General features: G+C 38.9%; 1 protein-coding gene across 1 annotated transcript in view; it reads right to left on the bottom strand.

The window, feature by feature from the left end:
* Positions 1–48: 48 nt before the first annotated feature.
* LOC139694164 (ionotropic receptor 93a-like) overlaps positions 49–11,912 on the bottom strand; it is a 38,637-nt gene continuing 26,773 nt past the window's right edge. Inside the window, exons 13-16 of the mRNA XM_071592593.1 lie at positions 8,517–8,715; positions 3,354–3,432; positions 466–656; positions 49–347 (exon numbers count right to left, since the gene is read on the bottom strand). Coding sequence (XP_071448694.1) covers positions 250–347; positions 466–656; positions 3,354–3,432; positions 8,517–8,715 — 567 coding nt within the window. The 3' untranslated portion in view covers positions 49–249. The remainder of the gene's footprint in view (positions 348–465; positions 657–3,353; positions 3,433–8,516; positions 8,716–11,912) is intronic.

Genomic DNA, 11,912 nt, shown 5'->3' with positions numbered 1-11,912 from the left:
TATTAATTCTTTATTATGATATTTTATTATACCTAATTATTACTTGATTATATATATATATATATATATATATATATATATATATATATATATATATATATATATATATATATATATATAAAATGTGTGTGTGTGATGTATATGGATAGGTGAGGTACATGTGTCAATTTTTGTACCATTAACACTAGATTTTTTTGTGTATTTTGAAGACATAATAAAAACACAAATGATTCCACAAATATATATTACTTAACGCATAATTGATTTAAAATTTAACTTCCCGCGTATTGCATCCTTTCGATGCCAAATATATTCCAGGCTGATGGTCACAAGTGCAAGGAAACAACCTGTAATTGAGATCACAACTATTAATTGGTGATTTGCATTCAAAGTGATCTGTGAGGATAGTAGTTCAATGGTGAACGGAACCAGAATGGTGGCCAAGAAAATATGCAAATCACTCACCAATGAATAGGACGAAAAATGACCCTTGCATGTCATCTAACTTGACCTCTCTGTTCTTCACGCCCTCTTCCCCATCCTCTGTTGAGTCGCTGCTGCTCCTCTCATGGAATTTATCCTTGCAGAGTCCCTTCTGTGGCAAACTGTCAGAAGTCCACTTCTGAATTAGACCTCCGTGATGCATTCTTTTTATCCTGGTGCCAATAGACAATGGCAGCATTTATTTTTCTCCACATTTGCATGCAGACATATTGCATAAACTTTAAATGAAATACACCTGTGCCTCAATCAGTGAACTCATTTTATGTGGAATAAGATTAGTGGGGACGGGGGTGGGACGGTAGCTAAGGTACTGGCTTCCCTAAGAGAGGGAAGGGTTCAAATCCTGGAGATGACAGATATTTTTCAGTTGTATCCTGATCCCTACTCGGGGTGCTTTGTAGAGTGCGCTGTTGAATGAGTACGTCATCCATCGGATAGGAAGTTAAACTGTTTGACCCCTTGGTGCCTTTTGTCAATAAGAGTAGGCTAATGCCGACGCCGGGTTTCTCTCCACCCTTCCTCCTATCCCATCCATCCTTATTGGTGCAAATGACCTCAGCTGTTTGTCGCTTCCCATAGAGACTACTACTGCTACTACAAGATGAGTTATCAAGAAAAACCCTTGAGCAGCTTATGTCGCCCTTGATCCAGGAGTGAGTGCTGTATAAGAAGGGTCTTTGCTTATGAAGTGAAGTTCCTGCCATCCCTCCCTCCGCTAGGTCAGTCGGCAACATTTGATAGGCGACTCTGTCACCACATTTGAGTGTGTAAGTACGGTACCAGGAGAAGCTGTCTAGGCTCACGCGCAGCAAGCAGCCCCTCTGGCCTTCGGTATCTTCCAAATGGCCAAGGGCCATCCTTTCCTCTCTTCACGGTTCTCATTTTTGTAAACGTTCCATGATTGACCAAGTGTGCTCCCATGCCATATTGCAGTGGTAGTTCCTTTCTTCTATTTGGGTTCCCATCACCTCGGTTAGTCCCAAAGAGTGCTTTTTGTGTTGTCAGTTGAAATGAGAGGTGGTCCTAATTGAGGTCCTCATCTGTGACCTCTAGAGGTAGTAGAGTTCTCTGCAAATCTCCTATGTGCCTGTTTTATATCAGTTTTGGTGGTGTGGCTACAGCACCAAAATGAAGTAATGGGAAGTATGAGCTACTGAGCTCATACTTCCCATTACTCTGAAGGGATGAGTGATAAAAGCCCACGTTCTATAGTGCCGGGTGCTCTTTTGGTCTTGCACGGCAGTGAGTAGGTCCTTCCTCATTGACTTTAATCCATTAACCCATTCATAGGGACCTCGCTCCAAATCATTGATCATTGCTGACACTTCAAGAGGGATACACAAATTACTATATTTCCCAGCCCATAAAATGCTGACCTGATGATGTTATACCATAACGAAACCTAGGTCGTAATAAAAGTGGTTTATGTGGAAAGGCGAAGTATTTTAAATTTAATTTCAATATGAAGAATTTCCACCAAGTGACGCCAGAAACTGTTTCATCCATAAAATGCTCATTTTTTTACTCCCAAATGTGCTCTAAAATCAGCCAGCATCTTGTGTGTCTATGGGGGAATTAAGGGTATAACTTTGATCCATAAGTGCAAGCTGATTCACCAGAAAAATACTGAAAATATTTTTCTCAAAATAGTTGTTCTCGCAAATGATTACTTTGATAATAAATTTCTCTAATAGGATTGATTTTGGTCATTAGTAAGCTAGAGGGTTTTGATATTTCATTGAAAATACTTTCTGAAAAATCCCAAATATATCTTAAATTTACTTAATGTAGTGCATTTAGCTTCATCTCATGTGTGGCTGCCTTGAACTTATAATGCGTTGGGCCTACCATCAACTCTCTGCTAATACACACATGCGTACATTGTATCTCTCCCGATAAACTCAGTCTACGGGTATTAAACCTTAATTAGTATGAGTATGTCATAAAGGCATAGAAAATGGTTGCTTTTGATGCGAATTTCCATTATATCCAAATCGCAACAGAAACCAAGGATAGTACAAAAAGTTAAAATGATTAGTAGTTGTAGTGAATTTGGGAGAAGCGACCAACAGCTGAAGTCATTTGAGCAATTAGGGAAATGAGGAAGGGGAGAGAGAAACCCGGTGTCAGCGCTATCCTACTTTTAACGAAAGGTGCCAAGGGGTCACACGCAGTTTAACCTCCCATCAGACAGACAGCGTACTCACTTAAAAAGTGCTCTCCTCAAAGCACCTTTAGTATGAATCAGGATACCACTGAAAAATATCTGCAGCTTCTAGGATTCGAACTTGAGCACTCTCGGTGGGAAGCCAGTACGTTAGCCAACGCACCATCTCGATCCCCCTTAAAAAGGTGATAAACTCATGGGATCTTTAAAGAGAAGATTGTCATACAATAATGCATTTGGACTTGAATTCTTAACTTGAGCTTCAGAACACAGAAAAAAGCCAAGTTAAAGGCAATTTGGCCCCCTGATGTTCAATTACTGGAAATCTACGATGAATAAACTTAGATATTCATGTAGCTGCTAGTTTTTTAATGCATAAAGTCAATGTTCTTCATATTATGTGTTAACAGGTGAATACTTAAATCCTTTTCTGTCTGATCCAAGTTTTTTTTATTTATTTGCACCTGAAAAATCAGGTTGCCTCTAATCCACAAGTAAATTGTCTTATGGGCCCAGAAATACAGCATTCAATCAAATATATTCACATGCTACAACTTTGATAAACCAATTTGTGAATTGTCAAAACCAACTTGCTTCATATTTTCTCACTCACTTAATTTCAGCATTCACTGAAATCAAATAAACATGGGTGACTGAAAGGTCAAGAACATAATAAACTTACTCCTCATTGATGAGTTTAAGGTAGGGACTGTTCTTTGGGACAATCATCACTAAATTCTCTTCCAGAAATGTTTCTCCTCCTGAAAAAGTAAGAGACCGTAATTACTGCCCATTAAAAATTAGTCAGGACAGTAAAATTTAATAATACACTGCTGCTAGGCCAATGACCAATTGCTATCTTGAAGTAATGATCAAGCTTTGAATGCTTATAGGAGCAAACACGCCTTTGCCTCAAGCAAAATTTCCTCTATGGAGGTGGTCACCTGGTGAATGAAATGCTGGTACATGCTTCAGTCTTCCATCTCATTGGCGTACAAGTATCTTGAATTAGTTTTTGTATCAGAAATGGCAATTAATGTGTACATGGTTTGTATAAAAAGTTCAGGGAAAATGAATTTGAGATATTGCTACAGGGGCTCACAAAATTCTTCTGAGTACATCCCTTGAGGGTTTACATACTTTTGCTAGTGGCTTTTCCACGACTTGAAGGCTCCCTGGTAGACAGATTCCAGAAGGTCCTTAAGGGCACACGCATGCTAGCTTCTTTGAAAACTTCACTTAGGATCCCATGGTGGTGGTGTTCTTTGAGGGAGGATTTCACCTTAGGGAATAGTAGTCTGCTGAAGCCAAGTGGGAGGGACTTCTGTAAGGGGGTTTGGTAATCGTCACAATGCAGAAGGTATTTGCAAGCATACACTGGACTCTGCTCTTGTTCATCCTTCCAAAGACCTTGGGGAGGACAAGTTTACAGCAAATCTTTTGCTTTACCAAATTTTCAGTGATAATTGTGTGCCCTATCATCTTATCAATGCCAGTACGATCTGCAATCATGAGCAAACTCAACAGATGGTATGAATTCAGCAAATCATACACACGTCAGGAAAAATTGTTATCAATACTTTTTATACAAGCCATGTATGCTAAAATTTTAGAAAAGTATGTTATCAATTTTTTTAATAGCTGGGGAACTGGCACAAGAATAAAAAATATGGATATAGCACAGAATGGGATATGTAAAACACTCGACTATAGTCTCATGTGAAAGAGCATTTGGAGGATCTGTTTTCAGAAAAATTAAGGGCATCAGCCAGCGCTACATATAATTTTATAATAAAAACATCATTATACATACATTTAAAGGTTATATTAGTAAAAATATTTAGATATCCACTGATATGTGGTTAACTTGAATTTTGGGTAGTATTATTGGAATATGGCAAGGTAGAGCATTTGGTTCCTAATTAGAGGAGGGACTACATTATACACCCTGTTGCTTAATTATGTAAGTTAATTAAACACTTAGAAAAAGAGGCTAGGAACAGGTGAGTTTTACCCTCATCAATCAAACAGCCTTCTGATTGAATACCTTATTGTTTTGTTTTTAAATGTAATTTGATAATAAAAAACAGCTCATTCTTTTATCCTTGAAAATATGATGAGATTCACGGAAAATTTCTTGAAGCAATGAACTGTCAATAAGGAGAAATAGAGGGGACATAATTCCATTACCATATTTTCCCATCAATAACGCGCGCGTCATCTATACAAAAATGTTCAGAAATATAGGTATCATCCTGGGGATTGCTATTCATTTCCCTTTAATAGGGAACTTGAATCTTTTCTCCGTGAATTTCTTCTTTCAGGTTCCATCTATGCCCACCCAATGCACAGTCTTTTTCTTTGTCTCCTTTGATGTGGAGAATAGCAGTAAGAGCCTGTCCTACTTTTATTGTTAGTGTGTTTATTTTGTTTTATTGAATCCCTGTACATTAGGTTTGCTTCTGCTCCTGACTTACAGCTATGACAAGTTTGTCCCAAAAATTGTCACTGATGTCAATTCATGCTCTTAACTTTTCGCATTGTTCCCAGACTGAAGGGTTCTTTTCTCTAGAATGTTTAGTGTATTCTATGGGTGATCAAGTGTTATTAATCCTTGCATTCCAATTGGTGAATTTAAATAATCAGTGTGATGAAGCTTGAACAAGTCTCATTTTAAATATTTACTAACAGCTCCTTGTAGCAATTCAAGTCGTAGTTCAGCTCAAGTACCAGCAGCCTTAGCTGTAATTGACAATTCATGCTCAGGAGGATTTAGCAGTTGCATTTGGATTCACCACAAGACATGACCCATCACCTTCCATGGGAGACTTCCACGGGAATTATAATCTCTTTCAGTTTGGATTGATACATTCATGGAATGTGGCATCTTGTTTCTTTGAGGGGTAATAATAGTAATGTATTTCATTTATCCTAATATCCATGAGGCATGTCAACCACTGGTGCAAGATCACAGAGGTGCAAGAAGTATATATATATATATATATATATATATATATATATATATATATATATATATATATATATATATATGTCTACTTAAATCCATTATTTTTTTCAGCAAGTTTTTTTTACTAAATTAGTTGCTATTATATCAAATTGTATTATTTTGCTGATTGGTCTTGCACCAGTGGTTGACATGCCTCATGGATATTAGGATAAATGAAATACATTACTATTATTACCCCTCAAAGAAACAAGATGCCACATTCCATGAATGTATCAATCCAAACTGAAAGAGATTATAATCCCCGTGGAAGTCTCCCATGGAAGGTGATGGGTCATGTCTATAAGTGGACTATATATATATATATATATATATATATATATATATATATATATATATATATATATATATATATATATATATATATATCCCTGAATTGAAATTCAGGGAAAATTCATTGCAGCAATTTAAAGAAATGTTGATAAGGAAAAATAAGAGGGGTCATAAATGACAGACAAATGAGATAATACTGAATTTCATCAGAACCTGCATTAAATTTGGGACCAGACTTGGACGTGACATTAGTCAGTTCAGACTCTGAACACGGAAAAAGGAAGGAGATGAGGAGGGAACAGGTTTCAGAGGAGGAAAGTCAGTGGTAGAGGCAATAAATGAAGGGCAAGTGAAATATTCAACAAAAGCAGTAGCTAGCTTAGCGCCAGAATCATCCTCAAGATGAGGCAGGGTAGATTCATCAGTAGTTTTGGAACTCTTTATTTTTCCATATAGCTTTGGACCTATTATCTGAAAATAAAATTTGTTTGTTATTATAATTTCATTTACCTTCAGAGGTTGTTTCCATACTATTTTGCCAGTTGTTTAAATTGAGTTTTGAGTTGAATATTGTAGCGGTGATTTTACAGGACTAGAAAGATGCTTAGAATATCGTGCCAAACTTTGAATTTCATTGTTAATCCAGCAGTTGCCTAAGGCAAGCTTATCTATTCTTTTAAACTTTGGTGAATAAGCAATAAAAAAGATAAATGTGGATTAAAAAAATTATCAAAACTGAGGTCAGCAATATTAAAAAAATGAGGCCAAGTATCAATTTCAAGTGAATTATAAAGAGAAAATTCTAAAAGCATAGGATCCTGACCAATTCTGACACAAGCAAAATTAGAAGGGGACAGCTGATTGAAAATATGGAAAGTACACCCAATTGGATAGCAATTAGACAAATCACAAGTAAGCAACTTGAATACCATGGAGCGTGTACTGAAATGGGAAAGAAGAAGAGAAATGAAGAAGCTTGTAAGAATTTAAAAGACACAAGAAATTATATTGATCCTTGCAGTCCAAAGACATTTTTATTTATTAGGTAATACAGCAGTTAAGGTAGGTTTTTGGGAGGACACAACTACCAAATAAATATTTTGTGACTCCTAACAAAACAATCCAGCAACCTACTCTACATCACGTCCCTCTCCATCTCTGAGCACTTCCTTCCTCCCTTCATCCAGTCCAACAACCCTATCCTGTTCCTGCTCTTTCCTAGTTTGCCCAACATTCTCCCCTCTATTAATTTTCAGCATCCCACTGCCGATCGAAATGCCCGTCATCCATTTTTCCTGCCTCCATAGGAATTCTGTAAACAAACCCTCTCATCGCCCACCATACCAAGTACTTCCTCATTTGTTTTCTTCTCGGTCCATTTCACCTTCTCCATTCTTCTCCACACCCACATTTCAAAAGCTTCCAATCTATGTCTATCTTCTTGCTTCAATGACCACGTTTCAGCACCGAACATAGCTACGCTTCATATCAAAGTTTTGACGAGCCTTTTCTGAACAATCTTACTCAAAGTCCTTGTCATAAACTCCCTCCTTGTGAAAACCTTTTTGCCTAGCACAATTCTTCTCCTTATGTCCCTACTACTTTGACCATGTTGGTCCAAAACACTTCCGAGATTCTCCAAAGACATTTAAACATTAAAATCATTAGTGATAATGACCAGCTGATCAGATTCTTAAACTAATCTTTTATCCATTAAGGAGTCAATTTTTCCAGAAAAAGTTTAAAACAACCACAAGGCAGATCTATATATAGCTATACAGCTAGTAAAGAAAAGGAATTATTGCCAAGAGAAACAACAGTCTGCTGGTTCCAAGTTTTGAAGTGTGCGATCTGTGATTTGAGAGGTTTTTACTGGCAAACAAAGCACAAGCCAATTGAAAAACTAATAGGCAACTCTACGAAGAATAGGAGGAGATGGAATAATAATGACAGAAGGCAGAGGGAGGTAGTGGTGCATTCTCAGTTTATAAATGACCACAGCACGAATGTTCAGGATGAGGACACCGCAGTGATCGGCCTTGCCTTGTAACAGATGAACTGACGGGGAAAAACAACATAACAAAATTTGTGAAAATCGTTAATTTATGATAAAAGATCTCTCGCTAGACGTGGTTGCAACAAACCGCTTTGGTAGTGACTCAGAATTGCATGCTGGTGTATAAACAAGTGATTTAAATGTAAGGTAGCGGCAGATTGCTTCAAAGCTCTCTGTATCGTTATGATAATTGCCTCAATTTGAATGCCAACTATGCAGAAAACAGTTTGAGAATGTGCCTTTCAAATGTAAATAATAAAAATTGGTCTTGTCACGAGGTTCATATTTCATTTCAAAACTTAAGTTACTTTCTGGGCAGCCCTTGTATATACTTTAAGGTTAATTGAAGAAATTGGGAGGCGGAAAAGTGAAACAGGTGATGCCAATGACCTGGGACTCGTTTCTCAGCTCTTAGCTCCGATGAAAAGTTCCCCTGTTTAAGTGTAGGGGAGCAAGTGTGGTGGGCACAGCTGAGGTTCACACCAACCCACCCAGGCGGAAGTCACACCGCTTGATGTTCAGGTAGTCCTCTTGTGCAAGCAGCATGAGGTGTGAGATGCGAGCAATGAGCACATGCTTCCCTCTGCGCACCCTTGCCAACACCCGCCTCTCTGCCACACCCTGGGCCGACGACAGCTGGTGCACCTCTGCCACGGCACTCAGGTAGTGTAACCTTGAGTCTGCTGAGCCCTGGTGCAAAAGGAAAATGTTTTGACCAGACAGTTTGAGGCCTCAAACTCTTCGAAACCCTTAGAAATTTGAACAATGGAAACCGGAATCTGATCTAAAAAAATGGGTACAGAGCTAGGGCAACAGAATGGAAAGTGCAGACTCACTGATTCAAGTGCAATTCTAATTTTCATACAATGGTCCTTCTACCCAGATAATCATAGTTACAGAAAAGGTATCTTGTGCGAGAAAACTAGTTATCGATATGAGTACCTAGGGCAGGTAATAATCATAGGTGCCCCTATCTCAGGACCAATACCTACTACCTAAAGTATTAATCCTAGGTTCTAGCACATAGAAATTGATTTATCATTCGGTAGTTTACCATTTAAGTTTACCACCTAAAAAAACACAACCTCACATTGGACACAACATAAACCCCTCCTCATTACTGCATAAGTACTACTTTCCTCCCTTAATTCCATCCAACATCCCCATCCTTTTACTAACCCTGCCTCACTTGCAAAACATTCTATCCTGTGCCACAGTCTTTCACATCCCATGGCCAATCAATACGCCCTGTGTCCATCTTCCCTGCCTTCTTTGGGTTTCTCCCAGCAATCCCCTCTCCTTCCCCAACCATGCCCTACCACCTCCTCATTTGTTTTCTTTTCTCTCTGCTCCACCTTTTACATTCTTCTCCACACCCTCATTTCAAAACCTTCCAATCTCCACCTGTCATCTTCCTTCAATTACCATAATTCCATGCCATACAAAACCATGCTGCAAATCAAAGTTTGACTAGCCATTTCATAACATCTCTACCTATTTCCTTTATCATCCAGAGGAATAGATAAGGAGGATGTGAACCCTCTTGCCCAGACTGGAAGAAATAAGTAGTATATTGAAACTGGCCCCATAAATGAATAATCCATTGAACCTTAATTGTTTGTTATCCCCCTCCATTACTCTATGTTTTGATTCCTATGGAAAATCCCATTGTTTTGGGCAAGGTTCGTTCGTAATCAGCTCAATGCAGAGGGAGCAAGTGACACTAACACTAAACAGCTGTAATTGAAGCCAGGAAATAACACTGGGCACTTTTAACCGGAACAATTCACAAATATGCTACAGATATTATACATCTTCCCACGAAGGGTGTAGGCCATACATATATATGGGTATATATATATCTATATATATATATATATATATATATATATATATATATATATATATATATATATATATACCGAGGGGTTGATGCGCAATAGTGGAGTATGAGCCCATAAATTACACAAAAGCAGTAGAATTATTTCAAGCATTTCAGAATTTAAATATTCCTTTGGCACAGTGCCAAGTTTCGTAGTATTTGAAGATCAAAAATGACCTGCATTATGCTTAAAAGTCCAATCTAGAAAAACATAGACAATAAGATGATCTTAAGCCTAAGGAGGGTTGGGAAAAGAAAAAAAACTCTACCTTCAGGAAAAAGATATTATGTCTATGCCCTTGGTGTTATCAATTTTCTCCATCTAGTGAAAGCTTATTTGCCGATCGGTACTCTTCTTATGAGCATTTTTCCAAAATTTATTAATTTATTCCAGAAACAGCATCAGGCCAATTACTTCGGATGAATAACAAAGGAAAAACAATTGACCTCAATGAAAACCTAATGCATGAAAACAAAAGTTATAAATGAAAAAAGACAAAAAAGAAAAATCACTACATAAAAGACGTCCAGTTAACATGCATGACGAAGTGAGTGAGTAGTGAAGGAGGAGGAGGAGGTCCAAAGAAGAAAACCAGGAGGGAGTAAGAGCGCACGGCAGGGATTGGACGGAATGGGAAGTGTTCGGAACGGGTGTCGAATGGGAGTGATTGTTGCATAGCAGGACGATTGCGGAAGTCTTAAAAGACTAATGTTTGTGACTCAATGGAAGAGGACATCCAACCGCGTCGCAGTCAAGAAGGGTAAAGAAGTTCAGATGACCTTTAATTAACGTTGACGATTTTTAAGAAAAATTTCATGGCACGGCGGTCAGTATGGGAGGAAACGCCGAGAAAAGGCCTGATAGTATAATCTAGAGAGAAGTTACGTAAGTGTAAATGAATTGTGGCGAATGATGGAGAGAAAGTAATTCAACGGGCCATCACAGGCGAGTTTGAGAGACGTGGGAGGAGCTGTGCCCCTTATTTAGGAGCAGTTATTAAAGATAGGAGAAACACAGGCAAAGAAGAGAGAGCGGAGAGCTAACAAATTAGACAACTCGCCGTATCGATACATAACGTTTGTATAAAAAGTATCGGGAAAAATTTCATTTTAAATATTGCTGCAATGACCCTCAAAATTCTCCAAATTTCTTCTTCCCTTGAGCGTCGACACACTTGTGCTCTTGCGGCTTTTCCACGACTCGAAGACTCCCTGGTAGGCGGATTACGGATAAGGGTACTCTTAAGGGTTCGCGTTCAAGCTTCTTTGACGGCACCCATGGTGGTGGTGTCCTTCGAGGGAGAGTTTCACTCGCTTTTGTGAATAGGTAATAGTCTGCTGGTGCCAAAGCGGGAATTTTAATGGGGTTGGGAAATCGTCGCGATGCTGGTTTCACTCGGGTAGTTGGTTATCATGGAGCAGATACTTTTCGTCGTCCGTCAGGACCTTCGGGACGAGTTTAGCGCAGGTCATTCGTATCGCCAAATTTTCAGTAATAATGGTGTGTGCACTGTCATCTTGTATCAATGCCAGTAAGATCTCCGATCATGCCCACACTTAACCGATGGTCTGAATTCAGCACTTTACGCACACGTTACTCGATGTCGTCGGTTCTTGACGTCGACGGCCGTCCTGCGCGAGGTTCGTCCTCCACACCCTCTCGGCCATCTTTATATAGCTTGTGCCACTTAAAACTGCAGTTTGTGCTACGCTTTCATTTTTGAACACTTGTGGAATTATGCCCAACGTCTCTGTACCCGATTTCCACCGTCTATCACAAAGTTAGATGGCGTACCGCTGTTCAATCGTTCGCTGCATTTTGCGCTTGCACTGAGTCACCCGACAGGGGCTCACTAAAAACCGATCTTGCCTAAACGAACGCTCGCAGACGATTAGCGCTTGGAGCATGTTGAAGGTCAGACCCCCCACCACCAAACATGCGCGAGCGCGCTGCGATGTACAGTCACGTCAGAAAAAAAATTTCCCGATACTTTTTATCCATACC

The sequence above is a fragment of the Hetaerina americana genome, unplaced genomic scaffold, assembly GCF_022747635.1.
Source record: "Hetaerina americana unplaced genomic scaffold, ioHetAmer1.1.p SCAF_5, whole genome shotgun sequence".
Taxonomy (NCBI): domain Eukaryota; kingdom Metazoa; phylum Arthropoda; class Insecta; order Odonata; family Calopterygidae; genus Hetaerina; species Hetaerina americana.
This window is presented reverse-complemented; position numbering and strand designations above follow the sequence as displayed.